This window comes from Daldinia loculata (assembly GCF_022478755.1).
Source record: "Daldinia loculata strain CBS 113971 unplaced genomic scaffold F4817scaffold_53, whole genome shotgun sequence".
Taxonomy (NCBI): domain Eukaryota; kingdom Fungi; phylum Ascomycota; class Sordariomycetes; order Xylariales; family Hypoxylaceae; genus Daldinia; species Daldinia loculata.
In genome coordinates this window covers 75,164-95,757 of record NW_026054907.1, presented here as the reverse complement: position 1 = coordinate 95,757, position 20,594 = coordinate 75,164, and the positions used below count along the sequence as shown (strand labels likewise).

Sequence of the window (20,594 nt, the reverse complement as noted above, 5' to 3'; positions counted from 1 at the left end):
CATATGTAGTCAAGGGGCTTGTGATCTGAATGCTACGAAACTTATCATAAAAAACTATGCTATTCAGTACAGTAGGCGTAAAGCCATCCACCGGATGGGTATCATTCCGCATGAAAAGACCGAAAACCTGTCGTAACGATCATCCGCTGACCGTGGTGATATTTGCGAGTGAGAGCTATGTGCAATGAGAACTAGAAGCCATAGCTGCAACATTATGTGTTATATGTCTGACTAGTTGATGTCGTTCATCAATCATGATACTCAAGTGAAGCATCTTTCGTACGAAGGGCTCTCCCCTCCAAGACTCGGAACGCCCAATGATCCGCACTTGAGAATAAAAAAAAACCTAAGTGGTGACCCGATAGTAACTCAACGATGAGAACGCACTCGAATTACCATGGGGATGAGAATGGAAACCGCCGAACTACCTAGAAATAATTAGCAAAAGGCCCATAATCCTCGTACAAACGGCATAGACGGACCAATTCCAAGTTAATTAAGGCATTTGCCATCCCTCATGAATATGCAATCCCCACGGGATTGTAATAGAAGATTTGGCTTCCCTGGTCTAATAACCAAGGCGGTGGAGGGCGATAGCGTCTCTGACTTGTCTTGCCATAGTAGTCATCGTAGAGAGTCGCCCTAGAATGGGATCTGATGGAGATCGGCTGCTGATCTGAATGTACAGCTTGTCGAATCGGTCGAGATAAGAGCGCATGAGGTTCGGGACCACATCGCGAACCTGAGGGTCCTGTATGGAATTCTGTTTAGAGTTGTTATGTTTGGAATGAGGTTGGTCACTAACTATGTGTGGGAGTGATGCATGTAGTATACGAATGACTGCTTCTACCCAGTTGATTTTCTCCCGGAGGAGGGGGCCGTCGAGTTGTTCGGCAATAACGGATGCCACGGAGAGTGAAACTAGAGCTGGCAACTCTCGGAGGAACTGAGGATCCAGTTTGACAAGGTATTCATTGAAGACTTCTGGGTGGCGGCCTTGTTGAATCCATCGGACCAACCCAGTCTCGTATTCACCCCTTTCCATGAGGGCTGCGACGTTGGCAATCATGTGTTGAAGCTCGGGGTCCCTAGCATTCGACGGCTCTCTGACGCTAGAGTTGTTCGATGCGAATGGTATCATCGGAAGAGAAGTGTTCGCCGTCGGACTTCCATGCAAAAATGACTGTGACTGCAGAGGCTGGGCGTAGTGAGCCTGGGGTGGCTGGTGCTGCGTGTTAGAACTATGCTCACGGGGGTTCTGCTGCTGCATTTTTAGAAGGCTATCCTGAAACTGCGCCTGTGTAGCGGCCATAGCGGTGACCGTGTCGGAAAGACCAGTTACTAGCGCTGTGAGCTGGTCAATCTTATTACTGTCGGCAATGTGTCGCTGTTCGAGCTCTGCGATCTGCTCGGCAGTCCGATCTTGTATTTCTTGCACGATCGAACGAGAAGCCGTGACTGCTGTATCGTTGATGAGAGGAGTGAGTGTAGCCACGAATGACTGGCGGAAGTTCTCTAGATCAAGCGCTACACTGCTGGCGACCTTGTCGGAAATAGACTTGGATAACTCGGGCTTTTGGAGGGACTGATTAACAGCATTCGGGAGAAGCTTTTGCATCTGATTTTGAATCGAATGCGAAACTCGACCGATCATCTTACCATCAATCTGTTCCGAAATTGTCTTCGTGATCAGAGTGCTTAGAACAGGCACCACATCACTCTCAAACTGATCACTGATGGTTTTAGTAAGCACAGCCTGAACATTTGCATTCAGCACATTGGACACTTTCTCAAGTAAGAGGTGTTGGTTCTTGGTAAACTTGTCGTCGCGAGCACGGAATTCGTTGTCAACACTTTCTCGATGGTCTTTGAACTCGTTATTGATAACTCCAGTCAGCTTGTCGCCAAGGCCAGATACTATCTGTTTGACGGTCGACTGAATAGCTTCTTGCGATATGAGAGGTTGGGGTGAAGACACGGTGGACTTCTCTGATTGCTTGGAGGGAGTCGAGTCTGTTCGTGACTGCGAGCTACCGTTGGATTGTGCATTCTCTGTAGCCAGCTTTTCAGCAACGGCGGCAGCTTTGTCTCGCTTCTTCCGAGCCTTCTTCTCGGTCTTTTCTAGTTGGCTAGCAGGCGTTACTGGAGCCACGCTCTCTTTCTGCTCGGGTTGTCTAGTGAGGGACTGGTTATCACCACTCTTTTGAGATAAATCTTGCGCAGAAGAAACTGCTGAATATTGTGGTGGGGGCGTCTCTTTTCTAGGCCGAATTCGAAGAGGGATACTATGCTCTTCTGCTAGCTGAGGTTCAGAGACCAAAGCGCTGGGCAACTCTTTCAGCTTTGTAATCTTGACCAGGCCGGCTTCGGCAGCATCGAGACCGTCGATAACCTTATTATCCTTAGACCACCCCAGCTCACTCTGCTTTACAACAATTCCAGTGACACCCTTCGAATGCATCGCATATAGCTCAAAGAGACTTTGCTCATCGTTATCGGGAGAAGTGGCAGGGTTAGTTAATATGTCGAGGCTGCGAAGCACACCTTTGTTGGCAAATGAATACTCGCGTATGCCACTAATAACCGCGGTCGAGTCGGGCTCTGGGATGGACGGATCCTTTGCTACCAACTTTTGAATGTAGTCAACTTGAGACAGACCCTTAATCGTGTATTTTGGTGCTGACAGGTGAAGGAAATAGATCGAGTTACGCGTCGGATGACCGACTACGATCATGCCTGAGGGAGGGTGATACATAACGCTACATACCGGATCCGACTCTTTGGCATGAGGCAGATTGAATTCCTGCACGGGTTTGCCTAGGGCGAGATCCCAAAGCTGAAGCGTATGATTCTGTTTCATGCCCACGATCATGTAGCGCAGTGCCCATCCCTTCTGGTAAGGCCGTTGCTTATCCAGCAGTAACACAGAAGTTGGCCATGCCTTCTCGCCTTCAGGGGTGGTATTCAGGGTCATAAGTGGCTCCTTGACCTCGAGGGAAACGTGAGCAGGCATGGGAGACCAAGGGTCAGAATTCTCATCGGCTGTTGTTAAATCTCGCACGTCCCAGAACTTGACACGACCGGACTTGTCAAGGGATACAATAGTAGTATCGTCTTGGCTAAAGGTGAAGTCCTTGCCCGCCTTGCCCGTGCTGATTCTGAGGGAGCACTCTCTATAGAGCTTCTCGGTATCAACAACGCGATCATGGCCAGACTTGAAAATACCGTTTGCCATAATATACGATGGCCAGATGACGTTGATCGTCTTTCCACGGCCGACAGCGAAGAATTCTGGGTGAGTAGACGAGGTCCTTGCCCTAGTCTTCAAAACACCTCCATTATCACCACCTCCCTCTTGAGATATGACAAGCGGGGGGAGGATAAACCCGTACTGTTCCGGATGAGCATCCTCCAGATGGTCCTTTTCGCCGTTTTTGATTTGAATGTAATATACGGTTCCACTAATGCCAGTGCCAATAATAGACTCCTTTGGCGTGGAGTGGAGATCGGATAGAGTAGACGACATAGCTACATTGAAGATCCGGTCTTTCGTGTCAGTGAACAGTTTAGCGTCCTTACCGTCATCCTGTCGTATTACGCGAAGCCCACCAGCCTTGGACATGCCGTAAACCATGTACGATTCCGTGGCAGTGACAAGGTTTCGATCGATTTGGTCAAATTCCTTCTTTAGACGTGCAATGTCAAGAATGACCTCGTCGCGGAATTGAGGACGAGACTCTTCGGTCTCCTGCATCGTGATTGAAATCCATGGCTTCATGGGGAAGTTGTAGACCTTTACGGGATTCGGAGTCTCTTCAATCACGACGATCTCGTCAGCTTCGGCGCTTTCCCAGCTGTCCGCAACAGGGCCGTGAGCAGCATCCTCGACAATATCACGAATCGCTTGTGCAACTCCTGGCGAGTATGCATCCTCAAGCACATGGGAATTCTCTTCCTTGTTAAGTTCTCTCTGGATGTCCTTTGCTGCTGCCTCGGCCAGATCCTGAAATTCAGCATCAGTTTTTGCCCTCATCATGTGTTGAAGTTCGGCGGCGATCTTAGCTTGTACCTCTTCGGTTTCAGCCCTCTCTATTGCTTCTTGGGCTTCCTTGTCCACTTGTTCAGCAAGGCCGGTAATTGCCTCTGACACAGTCTCTGTATTTTTCTCCCCAGTAGGTGAGAAGCCATGATAGATAGCCTCCCGTTCGGTGATAGAATGAGGAGAAGTGTCAAGCTTTCGCCTGATACGTTCGGGGCTCGTGATTGGGCTTCGCTGACTGCCAAGTCGCTTATGGTCCTGAACAGCTCCAGAGGAAGAAGCAACACTAGGGGTCTTTTTAGCGGCCTTGAGAGCAGTCGGCGCGGGAAGCTCGGTTGGCATCTGACCGGCGTGAATCGGCGCATTCGGTGTTGAAGACTTGGATGCAGTGTTCTGGTGAGAAAGGGCACCGACCCCCTCAAACGAATTATAATCAAATCTGGAAGACTTGCGACTACCCTCATGTTGAGATAGCTGAGAGAACTGGGATGCCGGGGAATGATATTCAAATTTGGTTGTAGGGGATTCGGCGTGCTCCTTTGATCCGAATCTAAAAGGCATTGGCGTTGCGTCATGCGAGCCAGCATCGGAATGCCCCTGCTTGATAGGGGTATACTCCTTAAGGTGGTCGACAGAAGAACCGTTGGCTGATTGGGGGGTCAGTGTCGGGGGTTGGGACGATTCATTTACAGATGGCGGTTGGTCATTCTGCGCAGGCTTCGGTCGATGTAGCAAGTTGAGGAGGTACGCTTGAGTATCCATCGAAGGTGGACCTGCGTTCCAGGTTGGCTGGGAGGGAGCCTGGGGTTCTGCTCGCGAAGACTCATTCTGCATGTTTCCCTTCATAAGAGTAGCCAGAAGACCCTGGGGATCAGCAGGCATCGGCACCGGGGCGTGAATAGGTGGTGGGTTGTTCGACTGAGTCATGCTTGAGGGCAAGTCGAACGAGGACGCTTGCGCCTGTGGATGACCAGGCGGCGAGGTTTGCGATACTGATTGAGCGTTCTGTCCGCTGAACTTGAGGAGGTTCAAGAGGTGTGAGCTCTGGTCAGCTTTGCTAGGAGCGCTTGAGGGCATAGTGCCAATTGGACCCAGACCCATTGGCCCAGTAGGATGGTGCGAATGTCCAAAGTTGCTCGAGTTAGTGGGGGGTGTCGGAGCAGGCGGAGGAAATTCGTCCAGGCCTATTAGAGGAGATTCTGTAGCAGAATGGCTATGACTGTAGTAATCCTGAGAGTCTATGCCTTGATTGTATGACGAAAATCGTGAAAGGAGCTCATTAGCGGCATTAGAAGAATCATCACTTTTCTGCGCATTGCGTTGAGCTTGCAAACGAAGAAGCATTGCGTGCAAGCCGTTTGCATCGCTGCTACCCGGCGGGTTATAACCCGCCATGATGCGCGAGGGGTGTGAAGTTGTGGAGCTGCCTTAGTACCGATGCCTTAGTACTGATGAGGTGAGGTATGTGTGTATTGTTAACTAAGATCTGTCTTCCGATGGAGAAAGACAATTCCTAAAACGCGGGCGGATTATTAAAATCGTCGCTAATGATAAGCGCGAGAGATTGTAAACGAAGAAAACAGTAACGGCGTTAGGTGGTGCTCAACGTCGAAAGGATGAAGAAGAAAAAGTTTAGAGATCTTCCAATCCGATACGTACCAAGCTCTTACCAGCCTCGCCAAAAAATAAAAAAATAAAAAATAAAACCCAGCTCAAGCTCCTATCGGCAATCCGGAGATAGGTGCGATAAGAAGGTAGAAACCAGAGGCAAATTATTGGATGAAAGAACTGACCCAGCTACCGTAAAAACAGAAGAATCAGTTCGATAATGTACGTCGAGAGACGCGAGACGAGAACCAGGGAATTTTTTTGTGGGTGAGAAGAGGAGATTGATTTAAAATCTCGTTCAACATGGAAGGAATTAACGTTGAACGATATGTGACGGGTTGAATCGAGTTGGGCGGCGATGCAGCGCACCTCCAATAATCAAATAGGTACCTACCTACCTAGGTAGGTACATGCACAGCATGGACTAAGGGTTTAGGTACAGGTAGGTACATGTACGTCTAGGATATGTACCTAGGTACTTAGGTGGGCAATTGCTTAAATGTGTGTTAGGTACCTACCCAATGTATCCTTGTGGGGAATACATATTTTATGTAGGAAGTGTTACGTAATCGGAGCATTGATGTCAGCATTTTAGCATTTTAGCCTTCAGTCTCAAACCGTACCCAAGCCAGCGGGCGCATCGCGATAATTACCTCCTTAGGTACTTAAATCTATAAACTACACTATTTCGCGATAGGTTAACCTCGATGCCAATTTTTGCTCTCCACTCTCGTTATTCACAATATATTATCTGGTCGAACTGTTTGTGGTGAGATTAATATTCGCGACATCCTTAATTATTTATCAGCGCCGACCAAACGACCAAACGATCAAACGACATCTCAGCCAAACGTCTCACCCGTAGCTCTCCCACTAGCAAACGCTTCCCGACACAGCGCAATGTTCTGTCTCCGAAGGTATTAGGTCTTAGAACTCCCTTAGAATCATTCGGTACATCTCTTCGCTAACATTCCTTCTCATTATAGTTGGCTCCCTCTCCTCTTCATCCCAACAAATGCCTCTCCTGCTTTCATCTTCCTTTTCTTCGTCTGCACGTACTTCTTAAACCGACCCTGCGTTTACTGTTCCGTCCTCCTCCTTATACTCTTCGTGACCTCGTGCTATTGGTCAGATCGGTGCTTCTTCGATTTCAGCAGCAACTGGTTCGCCCCGCGACTCTCAACATCATCATGTCCGATCAACGGAACTACGATATCTGAACCTATGGTTGACAGTTTTAACGCTACCGCTGTTGAAATGCTGAATACTACAGCGAGTGCACTTGCGAGTGCTGCAGCCGACGAGTTAGCCAAGAAGAAAGAAGAATGGACAGGACTCGGCATAGAATGGCTCCGAAGCCTTCTAGGACGCCGGGAGTGGAGGATCGAATGCATGGACTTATACATTCGGCTATAATCGCATATTACCTATACTTCGAGCGTGATGTGGTATATGATATCAGCTACGATACCAGCTACGGCCTTGAACATCCCAAGCCCTGGGGTTGTACAAACACAATGAGTATAGATATGAATGTATAAATGCATGGCACTGGCGTTAGTTGGACTGCGGATATGGCCTTGTTTCTTGAGCACTCACCTCATAATAGTCGTAGGGTCACATCACATCAGCATCTAGATGAGGGCAATACGCATTTCGAAGAGCCGAGGGGATACCATAAATGTAGGCATAGAATAATAGGCATTGATCCAAGCGAGAATCCTTGACAGAAGTATACGCAAGTATTAATATAAAGAATACACTCTCAAAGCAAGGAGTTGTCCGTTTTGAAGTTTAAAAATGGTGACTTATTAACATGGTATTTCCTACGATACACCTTGCCTAGATATCTTACAGAGTGTCTAGTTTCCATCTTATTTAGCTCTCGTGAGATTCATATCCCCAACCCATGGCTTCCAGTAATTCTCGATCGTATCCGGATCCTTCCAGGCAGACCATTCTGCGTTAGTCAAGCCCCAGGTATCAACGAAGTTCTGAACACCAGATCGGACGCGATAGCTGCCTGCCAAACTCCACATCATCCAGCCGATGCTATGTTTCTTGGTGAAGTCGCGGATACAGTTCTGCACCGTGCTGTTGTATAGCGTGACGTCCTGGGCGTTGCCGAACTCGGAGAATATGACGGGCGTAAGTCGCTGCGTCGACTGACAGTCTCCAGTAATGCTGCATCCGGGTGGTTTGTCGATACCCAGCGCGTTAAAGCCGTTACGGTACAGGCCCGCCTCTATCACCTCGCAGGTTCCCGTGTCTACGTCCTCGCTCATCGGATATAGGTGCAGCTCCCACACGATCTTGTCCGCCCACGGGTAGCTATCGAGGTCGAAGTAGACAGGGTCGCGGCGGTATGCGTCGCGAATCGCCGTGCACTTGTAACAGGGAGCCGTAAGAATATTCTTCTTAGTCGTCAGGGCGGATAGGTCCTCGTCGTATTGCATACCTGACCACGTGATGAGCAGATCCGAGTTAGCCTCGTGAATTGCGTCGGCTCCCGTGCTCATGTTACCCACGAGTGTCTCCCAGTTGTAGTACAAGTCAGTGCGGTTCCAGGATTCGCGCAGCTCGTTTCGTAGTGACAGAGAGACGACGTTAGGGTGGTCCTTAGCCCATGTTGCCACATATGAGAGTCCCCTCCGCCAGTTGGAAGCGTTAAAGTTTACGTCGTCAAACCAGGCGTTTCCGTCGGTATGGCTGCAACACCATTGCGCTTTGCCGACGTGGACATCGGGGTGGATATATACACCTTTGGACGCGGCGATGCTAGCGATATCAGACCAGATCTCAAAACGAGTTGTCTCACGGGTCCAAGTAGGATTCTTGGAAATAATGTCGTTGGTGACCTTTGTACCGTTTTCGTAACCTAGAGCCATGATCATAGCAACCTCTAGGGGCACGTCCTCGCCTCCTCGATCGTATATTTCGTCGACCATCTGGATCGCATAACCCCTTACATAGAGTCAGTAGTGAACCGGTTTAGCTATCCTATCTTTCAAATCACTTACATACGGAGGAAATTGAAGCCAACGCTAACAACGTCATCCAGGATTGCCTCAGCGGATTTCCATTCTAATCCTTCTGGTATCATTGTCTCACCTACAGTACCAGTATTCTAGTATTAGTCCACCATGTTTATAGGACGAGGCTCTTATCTCTAGACTCGATGTTACATACCACTCATTGGCCAATTGACACCGGCCCAAGTGATCGTCTCGTCTCGACTGTTGACGATATCTCTGCCTTTAGTTCTAAGGGGACCGTAAGGCCATTGCGAAGAGGAGTTTCCTTGACGACGACTTATGCGCTTCTGCCAATGTGGCTCGTGGTCTCCAGGTAGCGCTGCTGAAGTGGGAACCCATGATGCATAGGCTAGGGTCGCGGAGAGTGACCATAGGGTTACTGAAAGCTTCATCTTGATGCGCAAGCTTTGTTCACGATAGACGCAATCACAGATTTACGGAAGCGCAGCAGGAGACTAAGCACCATTCAAAGGCGATACTAGCTCCCTTTAAAGTGTGTCCATGTCTTCACAAAAAAGCAAGCACCTATTGGTGCATCAACTTTAGGTCAGGCCAAGGAAATCCTATATTCTTTGTGATCTCGGAATTATAATACATCTGACTATCTTCGACGGAAGTTATACCTTATTAGGCAATGTGATCTCTGCTATTGCTAGGTAAATGTTAGGACATAGTGATATCTATCCCGACATACATAATGCTGAAATGGTACCTTGCAGGTGACGTTGGTGATGAGGAGATACGAGGGCCTCTGGGGTATATCTCCACGACTATGGGGAGATACTCCACCAACTCGGTGGGGAGCACTAACCCCAACCTCTCTGTGGATAGCCAACAGACTGCGAGGGTCGCTTTCTATTAGTCCGAAATTCCCATGGCATGGGCTAGGGCCGGAAATTTTAGATAGCAAAGAGTCGAGTCATATGGAGCCACGACGTGAGATCTAAAGAATTACGTTTAATTTATCCCGTAGTATAGGTTTGGATAGGGATTGTAAGAAAGAGCAATGATAATAAAGGCATATATAAAATTTCTACCATTTAAAAATGGAGTAGTAAAATTTTTACTAATATAATATTTTACCTTTATTATTTTATAGTAATAAGTTATAATATTTTTATTTACGTTAGTTATTTTATTGCGAAGTTTTAAATATAAAAATATATATTTTTACCATTTTATTAATATTTTTATTTTATTTTAAAAAATAGCATGATTTAATTAATTATTAAATTTTATTTTTAATTTTTTAAATTTAAATAATTTATAATTATTAAAAATGTTATTTATAATTTGTTTAAATATACGAAAAATATTAATTTTATAATTTATAATAAATTATTTAACCGTGTAAGTAAAAAATTATAAGTAACGGAATTATTAAAAATAGTTAAAATAATATTTAAAAAAATAAAAAGTATAATATAATATTAAAAAAAAAATAAATATATTTTGGTAAAAAGTTATATAAAAGTAAATATAAAAAATGAAAAAGATTAACTTTTGCAAAAAGAAACGAGAAATGATTAGGAAAAAATATATAAAAGTTCGATACTTGTTTATATGTGTGTGGCTAAGTTGTTATGATTATAACTTGCCTAAAGAGTGTGGCCGGGTATAAAAAAAAGCAATGATAATAAAGGCATATATAAGATTTCTACCACTTAAAAGTGGAGTAGTAGAATCTTTACCAATATAACATTCTACCCTTATTATTTTAGGATGTAGCAATTAGGTTAACAGCTAGGTTAGTAAAAAGGACCCTTCACGGAGACGAAAGACCTTAGAAGTGGTTTATATGCCATGGAAATTTTGTGATGTTAAATGCAATTGACCCAAAGGTACCTATGTCGATGCAATATCTAATAAGAATTGACATACCACTTCTCATAATCCTTAGGCCACTAGATATGGACAGTCGGTATGCTCTGCAATCCATTAAACGCCGTACCATGGAAAGAATATATCTTGCAGCTCCCACGCTTGTGAAGCCGACATTATACTTGTACCAGGAATATTTAACTTCGCTAAAGTGGTGTACATGATGAAGCTACATCTCAACAGATTTATAGCCTCGCCTTAATCGCTGATTGAGGAACGCTTGATGCCTCCTCGTTAACGAGCACCGCACCAGTTTTCGGACCATCGCCGAAGAAGACAACCTGCACTGTTAGGTCATCCCTATAGACTGTCAGCTTCCGTATAGACATTTTAATTTCAAGATTTTAATTTTCTCTGTGACTGACCTGTATCTTCTCGAAAACGGCGAGACTAACGTAAGTAACGCGCATACCTGCTCCTCGTTTCTGCCGCCGAGAGCATTGCGGATTAAATGTGTAGCGACATTCTTGTCTTTTACGACGAACCGCTCCTTCTCGTCGGGAGAGATGCCCCATTGTCGTAATCGAATCGGGGTCTTCTGGCCATCAGGTCCTGCCTCCTTGCCGGCTTCTACGGGAAGATCTCGACCGGGGCCGAAAAGTTTGGCCCATACAGAGCCCAGCTGAGACTTCGAAGACTGCTCTGTCGCTTGTGTCTCGATCCACTTACCGACGAGTCCGACCACCTCGTCGTTAGTAAGCATTTCCCAAAGCCCGTCCGTCGCCATAACTAAGAAATCCCCCTTTTCGGGTTGGATTTTGGTTGTACTGACAACAGGCTCGGCTGTCACGTAAGGAGGGGTCTTGAGATAAGGCGAGGAGCTGCGGCCAAAGAATGACGCTCGGAGGCGCTCAGAAACTTCCTTGCTCCACTTATAGCTAGCATCGCCAAAAGCTCGAGTTGGCTCAAGGCCACCGAGGACACGACCGTTGTGAATAACGCGATCTTCCCCCGGATGAGCCTTTCGCATGCGCGCTACCTCGTTAGGATTGCTTCCGGTCTGGTCTTCGGACAGAGCCGTTGCCGTCCACTTTCCAGAGGAACTACGACGGCCTAAGACAGCCCGCGAGTCACCCGTACAGGCAACTCGTAGAGTCTTGGTGCTACTATCATAAAATGATAAGAGGGCGCAAGATCCGGACAAAGCAGGACCAAGTAGTTCGGCAGCCACTCGCTTCGAGTTAGACTTCAACACCTTCTCTACGCTCTCGTGCACGATTTCGTGATCCAAACGCGTAAATCCAAGCTTAATAGCGGTGTCAATAGCCTCTGGCGACGGTACTGCTCCAAGAGTTCTAGCGGCCTTGTATGTAGTATTCAGCTCCCGTGCGACAAAACTGATTAAAGTTTGTCGTAGCTTCGCTGAAGTTGTCCAACCACTACTGAAGGTTAGTATTCTGTATATTGTTGCAAGATTCCAAAGTCGGTAGCACATACGCATGGCCATCAAAAACACCCCAAAACATCCAGTCATCAATAGGTTTATTATCAGTGTTCTCGCCTTGCCGTGAAGCTACTTCCACGATTTTCTCTGCATGATCATCCTCGATCGGGTTATTGCTCGCAACTTGTACGACGTCATATCGTAGTACGCCTTGTCCGCGGTTGACTAGAAACGAGGCCTCGTTCTGGCGTAATTTCTCGGTTGCTTGGTCCGGAGTAAGCATCTCCAGCACGTTTCTTCCACTACCGTCAACGTTCTTCGCTATGGGACCTTCGCCGACGAAAGTTCCGGTGTGCAATTCATCGGCACCAACTACAAGGACATTCCGCGTTGTGGCAGCGCTATTCGTTAACTGCGTTGGTGCCGTCGCGTATGATTTAGCCCCAACCTGCTCTAGGGTATTTCCTCCCTTGTATGTATACCAGGCGCCGTAGCCAACTAGGCTAGAGACAATGGCGAAGGAGAATCGGCGGATATACATGGAGGATCGTAAGGGCTCGCTTACCGCATAATTGGGGCGTGTATAGGATGGTGAAGTAGATGCAGCTGACGTTGCAGCTGAGGACGAAGCAGCGGATCGAACACCAAGACTAGCATTAAGATGGCTTGAATGGTGGGAAAATACGGTACGCCGCAGGCGACTAGTACGAGCAAGGCCCCGGACGGTGCATTGAAATGTCGTCCGAAGGGCTCTGACAGGTACGCGACGCATTTGGGAGAGGGTTGCCGTCGACGTGAAATTGAATCTGGGAGGAAGTTTCGTCGTCGCAAAGTCGCAAAGTCGCTAAGTCGCAAAGTCGCTAAACGAGCCACAGAATATCGGAATATGGCTGGCCTCTAGAGTGGAGCTCGTAGCCCGTAGCCCGTAGCCCGTAGCCGAGAACAGAATGGGTAAGTGAATTATTAGGTAAGCCTTACAAGGATATACCTAAGATAATGGGGAGAGGAAGGGGATCCATCGTGACCAATTTCTGTTTTCGGCGAAATGCGGGAGTTCGTTTGGGTAGAACGGCGAGATGCAGGAGGTGTGGGGCCGCAGTTAGTCTGTTTATGTACTTCGTAGTCAGTCATGTCCCGCCACATGCACTGTACCTAAATACGTATGTACATAATCCGTGGTGTTTGCCTCCTAACCTTGTTATCGATAATCGCAAGCGCAACCTCGGCATCTATTAGCAACAGCCATTAAACGTTTACTCTCACTACCTAACCTAGGTCCTACATAGGTAGATACCTGCAAGTAGGTATTATCTAAAGGGGCTACAAACTACTTAATACATGTAATATCAATCTAATTCATTCTGAATAATAAGATGGCTGCGTCGGAAGCAAGTATAGCTGGCGTCCAACGTCTTGCCGCCGAGAATCCTGATGCCCTATACCAGGCCTTTGATTCTTATCCATGGATTAAAGATCGGGTATTCACTGTGAGTCTCCTATATAGCACCTGTATAATATCACAATAACTAAACGCTGAGAAACAAGGAACAACTCTCAAATGCTTTGACCAACTCTCAACCTAACGACCTCAGTCTTTCCGAGATCGCTCTCCGGACTCGAATCCAAAGGTTTGAGCAACAAACGCAGATCAAAGTTGACGGTGATGCATACAACCAATGGCTTGCCCAAAGCAGCCACCAACCCCCAAGTGTCGTATCTGAGCAGGCAGTTGCGGTAGAAGCAATGACTATAGTACGTCTTAGTCCCGTCCTCGTTTACGCCTTAAGATGATGCAGTGATAGGCTACTGACCAGCCAACAGTCAAATCCCGCGGACAGAAAACTGGCACATCTCCTGGTTGAACTAGGTGATCCACTAGGTCAACTCGCTCTTCAACAAATTACTCCTGATTCAGCCAATGTTGAAGTGCCTGGTTGGCAAAGCGCCGCACCAACGGCAGAACTTTTCATTGAGAAGGACCCCTCCTCAGCAGACCCCGATAAGGAGCCATATCCTAAGAAATTCGAGGAAATAGTGGCGTTCTTACAGACGGGACAGCCTATACCTGGAATAAGACAGATCCCCGATACGGTTATCGAGGACCCGGCGTTTACGACTCATGGCCGCCTTGCAGCACCACCAAAGCCTTGGGAAATTGGACGAACCCCTTCTACCGGTGGTGCAGGTATATCGACTACAGAAGGCGGAATATGAATTTGAGCAGTATTTATTCTCCGCCAGGGGCGTCAGCACCCGAGACAAGGGCAGCTTTTGTATATACATGTTTCCAGTCAGCGTTAATTAGTATCCATGATATCTGCAGGCGCAATTTTCGTAGAACTTTGACTCTCCGAGACTAGCTCATTCTCGAGCTCCTTGATCTTCGCTTCCCTTACATTTTTGACATGTTGAGCGAAAAGCTCCAAGTTCTCAACTCCATGCTTCACCAAGTTCATCAACATTTTCTCGGCCGTTTTGCGTGGCAGTTCTCCAGGTATTCCGGCCTCCTCATGAAAGCAGTCAGCGTGCGTAAATTCACGGGGTACCTCGTAATAGCCTCGACTCGGCTCGGAGGTGAATGATCTAATATGTAAGATCTCGTCCATTTCCATCCCGCTCGAAGGAAGTGAGCGCTCCTGACATTCCGTTAAGCCTGGTACTGCTCTAAGGTGTGGAGGGAATTTGTCTTCTCTCCATTTACACTCTTGGCGGATCCTTGTCTTTTCGCGGTTAAGCATGTAGTACATGTTGTCGTGTACGGCATCTGCATGCTCATCGATCTGAGCGAGTATCTCGTTACGTCGTTTGCTTGGTTCTGATGATAGTTCCGGTGGTGGTTTTGTGAAATCAGTGTGCGCGGGCACGAAGATGCTTGGTGCATTACCCTGATACGCAGGGATATCCTCTTGTTGCAATTGTCTCTCTGGTGCTCTCTCTGCGCCGTCGTTGATTGCCATCCTCAACTTTTCTGTTTATGAGATGCACTGATGCACTGATGCACTGATGCACTGATGCAGCTGATTCGGAAGTCGAGCTTATCAATGAGATTAATGAGATGATGTTAACGGCGTTTGGGATAGAGATATCAGTTACTGCCGTTTAAATAATTGATCACTTTACCGCCTGATGCTAAGTTCCGATATGCATTTAGCCATCACACGAGTAATTACATGGATGTCACGCAATGATGTTAACTCTCCTAAGTAAAGAGGTTAGGTACATATATGAGATAATTATCTACCGTCTACTTGGCAACTATTTTTCTATGAAGAATCTAACTACCTAAACAATAAGAGGTAAATCGGACGGCTACCTGTGGATGTAATCTCTCAGCTCTGTTATCCTAAGTAACACGAACAATGCTTAAGTGGCTTATTCACTTAAGCGTTGTTCGTTTTTAATACGGCCGTCAAGGGCCAAGGCTATTCAAACATAATTAACTATTTTATCCCATCCCACGCGAAAATCCGCAGAGGTAGTATTCAAGTGCCGAGAGAGCTTTGATGGCGTGCTTAAGTTGTGGAAAATCGGGCGTCGTGTATGTCTTCGTATTGACTAGCCTCGGCCTACCGAAGCCAGATGTTACGGTGGATAACCGGAAGGCTTGGAGTTCGTGTGAGAAATATCTTGACATAAAATAGTAGAAATACTCGATATCTCTATTTGAAGTTATTTCAAAAAGATCGCCTATAAGGATGGCCGCTAGAGCTATCACAGCGTCCGGTCGACTATCGCTGGGCCTTCTAAAGAGAAGTGCAATTTCCTTGATCTTAAACATAAGTCTTGACATATCACTCTCAGAAAGGTTTGATATTGGGGTGAATGTTTTTGGACCGTCGCTCAAGTATGCTCCCATAGGTGCGATGTCTAGACCTACGCGTGTGATATCTAGATACTTAACGCAATGATATGCGGGGCCAGTAATCGGGCCATACGCCAGATATTCGTGATGGTAATCCCCAGAAGCCAAGTCAGCGTTATAAAGAGCCGTAACATGATATATCTTCACATAATCTTGAAGAATCTTGGTATCGATAATCGCTATATATCCCGACGGGTCCGTTAAAAATTGAATAGCGATGTCGAGATCTGCTGCCCACGAACTAAAGGCGGATGGAACATGAACTCCGCGTAGATGGTCATTGATCATCCTCTTCAAATTATGGATATCATATATCGTTGTTGGTACCTTGCCATTAAGAAAAGTATGTGGGATGATGCCTGTAGTAGTATTAAGACGAGAATATCCACCTCCAGAACCAGAGCAAAAGCTTCGAAATAGAAATCGCGGAAGCCTTTCCCAAGATTCTATTTGCCAGTTAACCTTGATGTTGTGGTCTCGCGGAATGTGGGTTCTGCTGAATTGGCTTACCTTCTAGTATCCGGCGTTGTCTGTTGGTTACAAACATGTTACCTATAATTTCGTGGCCTTTGTTACTACCTCAAACATCAAGAGTTCCTTCTACCAGGGGATCGATGGGTTAATCTGCCTCCTAACCTTGTATCCTTAATCTCACGTTCGAAGCTTTCGACTCTTACAAGCTTACGTCTTTCGTATTGAGTCTATTGTTTTCTGACCCTAACTGTACGATAATTACTATCTCGCCGTAAAAGCTGTAGCATTCAGGGGGGCTTGACTCAAGAACCCTTAGCAGTTCTAATGATTACTTACGATATTGGTATGGATATAATATTGAATATTGAGCCAACGATATATTAATCTTTCAAGCATGATAACTATATTTACCACTCTTTATATATGTCTGTAGACTATTTACTTTCTCTAGGTATTATTGCTGATTCGAGGCTGGCAGCATCTCCTCCTAGCAACTAGAATAATACCATTGTGCGATTCTAGAACAAAATCTCGCCTTGAACTGAGGTAGTTGTTCGAGATAGATAAGTAATAAGACATGTCTAGAAATCAATGGCTCATAAAGAATGTCCTAGACGAAGGTACCCTTTAGAAATAGACCGCGAAAAATATCTGCAAGGGAACTGAATTCTAAGTAATTGAGAAAAATACAAGAACAAAGATATATCATAGAAAACATGGCCACTAATGCTGTGAGATATGCTGCTGAGAATGTTAGAAAGCATAGCATACCCTTGATTCTCAGCACACATATGGCCTTGCTCAGTTGCGACATGTAGCTCTACCAAATACTAGGTACACCGCCGCCACGATCAGCCTAACGAAAGCTGGGATCTTAAAAACATGAGGTCTTGAAGTGGTTCCCATAGAGCATACCCACAATCGGTTGCTATAAATGTGGAAAATTCATAGCCGACCTGGTATGTAATATACGCCGCAAGGAGCGAGAGTTTCATACGCTTCGTGATTCAGAAACCACAAGACTGAGTGAGTAGTTAGGTGAAATCCTCCCAAGGTTAGTCCTTTACTTGTAGTGTATTGTCGGTTTGTCGGTGGCCGGTAATGGTGGCGGAGTCGCAATTCGTTAATGTAGGTAAGGACTCGCGTTTGGACAATGCCCACAATGAAAAAAATCCCATGAAGGTATCTGTACTACGAGGTATAAGATGGAGCTTGACGTCATGCCCAAAGAGGTAGAGTTCCAGAAATGTTCGTTGCATAGCCTCCCTCAACGGGGCTCTGGGGAGGATTTTGCTCGGTCACTTGACGATATTCGTGCGCCCTGGATTTTAGACCGTCAATCGATTTGATGGCACATGTTCAAAATGCCAGAATGCCTCCTATGTAAAAGAGACCTCGAAGCGTGTTACCGGATGGAGAAACCTTTTTATTTTTTAATCTGCCTAGGTAGTGCGTAGTTTGTATTTGCTCATAGGAACTGGGCGCCACAGACGACAAGATTGGATTGAGGCAGTGAGGCAGTGCTGGGTCACGCTCACTACATACCTAACCCGCATTCCCCAGTAATACTACCTCGCTAGGCGGACTGGGCGTTTGCGGTACGTTTCTCATGCCGAGATATGATACGGAGTTAATACTTAGGTACCTATGTACCTATGAGTTTTAAAATGTATCGATACATTTGAGGTACCTAAAGGTTTCATGAGCATTTGTACATGTAGATAGGTACCTAGGTAGTAGTTAGATACATACTTTTGAATTTACCACGGAAACGGAGTATCACGGACAGTTACGCTATGCTAAGAGTTAACCTGACAAATTCCAAATCCTGACTTAGGTAGGTACCTAGTACACTAATCCAAATAAAGACGTTAGGTACTTATACGGAATACGGAATACGGAATACGGAATACGGAATACCTACGGCAGGCTCACTGACTGCTGTGCTGTAGGATCAGCTCGCCAAGAAACTACATAACTTCGCCTCAGAGTCGATCTTACGATATTAGGTTGTTGGCTTCAATAAGCCAGTAAGCATGGTTTCGATTTGACATTAGCAGAGACATTTCTTCGACTTTGACTTTAACTTTGACTTAGGTACTTGGATATCTGGATATATAAGTTGGAGGTGTTGCACACCTACCTAGGTAAGGATTAGGTTATTTTGTTTAACTCCTTCAATCCACCTTATCTGGCTTCCCCAGCTTTCCAAGCTTTCCAAGCTTTCCCGCACGGACAAAACCTACCTAAGGTACCATTTAAAGTCTACGGATTACCACCATAAACTTTAAAGGCAGCTTCATCAGCTCTCAGATAAATGTACGTCGCACAGCATTTCCCAAGGTGACATCTAGGTACCTCTCTTCCCCTTCCCCTTCCCCTTCCCCTTCCCCTTCCCCATCCTCATCCTCATCCCCAACACACGATTAAATGAATGGGACGACTAGGTAGGTAGTATTTAAAGAAAGAGGTACATCTTAAATCCACATCGTCTGACATTTTTTTCATCTCCCACCACCTGATCTCTTCTCCAAGTCTTCAACTTTTTCACCCTTTCATCTAACATACACGACCCTTTTTACCTAATACTCGAGGTTTAACTGGATCTAATCTCTTCAATAGACAAGTAGAAGCACGAAAGAACTACAACTACAACATGGCCGACTCCAGGAACAAGGGTGTCGAGCGGACCAATGGAACCAGCTCAAGCCAAGCTGGCTTCCAACCACAGGTCAACATGACGGTCGAGCGCCCCAGACAGGAGGACCTACAACAGAGTTATGCGTCCATCGTCGGTACTGATGCTAACCCCAAGGGCTGGTATGGATCGATGAGTATGATTTCACCCTAGCCTGGATGATATTGGCCCTAACTTTTCTCATAGTTAATGCTATCGGCTCTTGTATGGGTACTCTCGGGGCTATTCCCTGCATCATTTGCTGCCCTAATCCCTATAAGCAAGTCGGTCAAGGCAACGTCGGACTTGTCACCAAGTTCGGGAAATTCTATAAAGCTGTCGACCCTGGTCTTGTAAAGATCAATCCTCTCAGCGAGAGACTGATCCAGGTTGATGTCAAGATCCAAATTGTTGGTAGGTCAAGCCTTTCCCCTTCTTCCCCTTCTTCCCCCCTGACTGCTTCTAATTATGATTGCGAAAAATATAGAGGTTCCCAAGCAAGTTTGCATGACCAAAGACAATGTCAATGTCGAACTAACGTCGGTCATCTACTACCACGTCACTTCGCCGCACAAGGCTGCATTCGGAATTACCAACCTACGACAGGCCCTTGTCGAGCGGACACAGACAACCCTGCGACACGTCGTCGGTGCGCGCGTCCTGCAAGACATTATCGAGCGCCGCGAGGAGATCGCGACGAGCATCAGCGAAATAGTTGAGGATCTGGCGAGGAGCTGGGGATGTGAAATTTCCGCCATCCTCATTAAAGATATTTACTTTTCTACTGATCTTCAGAATGTAAGTGTAGAATCATGGATAATATTTTCTATTGCCTTTCATGATATAAACTGGACGAAATTTCACCAAGGGATATTGCTAATATGATATTAGTCCTTATCTATGGCAGCGCAGAGCAAGCGTATCGGAGAAAGCAAGATTATAGCGGCGAAAGCTGAAGTAGAATCGGCCCGGCTTATGCGTCAAGCAGCAGATATCTTGTCGTCCGCGCCGGCGATGCAAATCAGATACCTAGAGGCAATGCAGGCTATGGCAAAAACAGCGAACTCGAAGGTCATTTTCCTCCCGGCCGCGAACCAGACGATGCCAAATATCAACAACGCCATGGCTCACGCAGCTAAACAATATGAAATCGGCGAGTCAAGTGGGACTCAGGACGACGACGGTTTCTCACGGGCGGTCAACGCTCACATCATTGAGAATATCTAATGAGGATATCTAATGAGGATATCCCCCCCCCCTGATTTCGAGTTTATGTCGAATATTGTATTCTGTATTTTAATTTCCTAGTTTATGATCGACAATGAGGCTGTAATGATGGGGATTGCTTGTTATCGGGTGGACATACCCCACGAAAGAGCCTTGCTGGTTACAGACCAGGCGAAGGACACCATATACCCGAAAACGATAAACTATGTGAGAAGATGGTTGATGTGGCTGAATGGAACAGGTTGGGCTGAGGAAAGGCGGTTACCGATACCCATTATGGATACCCATCGTTCGCTTTTGAGATACGGTTATTATTGCGCCTCTATTTATGTAGTTTTTTCCGTGCGGAAGGTTCTGTTACTTGGACCTAATAAGAATATCAGATTTAGTTGTATCGATTCACTTTC

General features: G+C 46.3%; 7 protein-coding genes across 7 annotated transcripts; 3 read left to right on the top strand and 4 right to left on the bottom strand.

Annotated features, from left to right (window-relative positions):
* Nucleotides 1–24: 24 nt before the first annotated feature.
* F4817DRAFT_347254 (uncharacterized protein) lies at nt 25–6,015 on the bottom strand. The gene is made up of 4 exons (XM_049304514.1): nt 5,699–6,015; nt 806–5,552; nt 483–751; nt 25–428 (listed from the first exon to the last, which is right to left on the bottom strand). Exons 2-3 carry the CDS (start codon nt 5,432–5,434, stop codon nt 569–571), a joined length of 4,812 nt encoding a protein of 1,603 aa, XP_049155975.1. The 5' UTR covers nt 5,435–5,552; nt 5,699–6,015; the 3' UTR covers nt 25–428; nt 483–568.
* A 197-nt stretch (nt 6,016–6,212) lies between these two features.
* On the top strand, nt 6,213–7,417 carry F4817DRAFT_347248 (bladder cancer-related protein BC10-domain-containing protein). Its single transcript, XM_049304513.1, has 2 exons — nt 6,213–6,564; nt 6,634–7,417. Exons 1-2 carry the CDS (start codon nt 6,548–6,550, stop codon nt 7,061–7,063), a joined length of 447 nt encoding a protein of 148 aa, XP_049155974.1. The 5' UTR covers nt 6,213–6,547; the 3' UTR covers nt 7,064–7,417.
* A 10-nt stretch (nt 7,418–7,427) lies between these two features.
* On the bottom strand, nt 7,428–9,378 carry F4817DRAFT_347246 (glycoside hydrolase family 5 protein). The gene is made up of 3 exons (XM_049304512.1): nt 8,837–9,378; nt 8,668–8,758; nt 7,428–8,611 (listed from the first exon to the last, which is right to left on the bottom strand). The coding sequence occupies exons 1-3, from the start codon at nt 9,072–9,074 to the stop codon at nt 7,522–7,524; spliced, it is 1,419 nt and encodes a 472-aa protein (XP_049155973.1). The 5' UTR covers nt 9,075–9,378; the 3' UTR covers nt 7,428–7,521.
* A 919-nt stretch (nt 9,379–10,297) lies between these two features.
* On the bottom strand, nt 10,298–12,962 carry F4817DRAFT_347242 (protein serine/threonine phosphatase 2C). Its single transcript, XM_049304511.1, has 3 exons — nt 12,001–12,962; nt 10,929–11,942; nt 10,298–10,863 (listed from the first exon to the last, which is right to left on the bottom strand). The coding sequence occupies exons 1-3, from the start codon at nt 12,717–12,719 to the stop codon at nt 10,749–10,751; spliced, it is 1,848 nt and encodes a 615-aa protein (XP_049155972.1). The 5' UTR covers nt 12,720–12,962; the 3' UTR covers nt 10,298–10,748.
* A 358-nt stretch (nt 12,963–13,320) lies between these two features.
* On the top strand, nt 13,321–14,161 carry F4817DRAFT_360908 (uncharacterized protein; the record flags this gene model as incomplete). Its single annotated transcript, XM_049306336.1, has 3 exons — nt 13,321–13,434; nt 13,493–13,699; nt 13,769–14,161. The coding sequence occupies 3 exons, from the start codon at nt 13,321–13,323 to the stop codon at nt 14,159–14,161; spliced, it is 714 nt and encodes a 237-aa protein (XP_049155971.1).
* F4817DRAFT_224180 (uncharacterized protein) lies at nt 13,757–15,027 on the bottom strand. The gene has a single exon (XM_049298853.1). The coding sequence runs from the start codon at nt 14,902–14,904 to the stop codon at nt 14,245–14,247; it is 660 nt and encodes a 219-aa protein (XP_049155970.1). The 5' UTR covers nt 14,905–15,027; the 3' UTR covers nt 13,757–14,244.
* A 3,229-nt stretch (nt 15,028–18,256) lies between these two features.
* F4817DRAFT_347238 (stomatin-like protein) lies at nt 18,257–20,585 on the top strand. Its single transcript, XM_049304510.1, has 4 exons — nt 18,257–19,117; nt 19,168–19,374; nt 19,448–19,758; nt 19,852–20,585. Exons 1-4 carry the CDS (start codon nt 18,940–18,942, stop codon nt 20,185–20,187), a joined length of 1,032 nt encoding a protein of 343 aa, XP_049155969.1. The 5' UTR covers nt 18,257–18,939; the 3' UTR covers nt 20,188–20,585.
* Nucleotides 20,586–20,594: the final 9 nt, after the last annotated feature.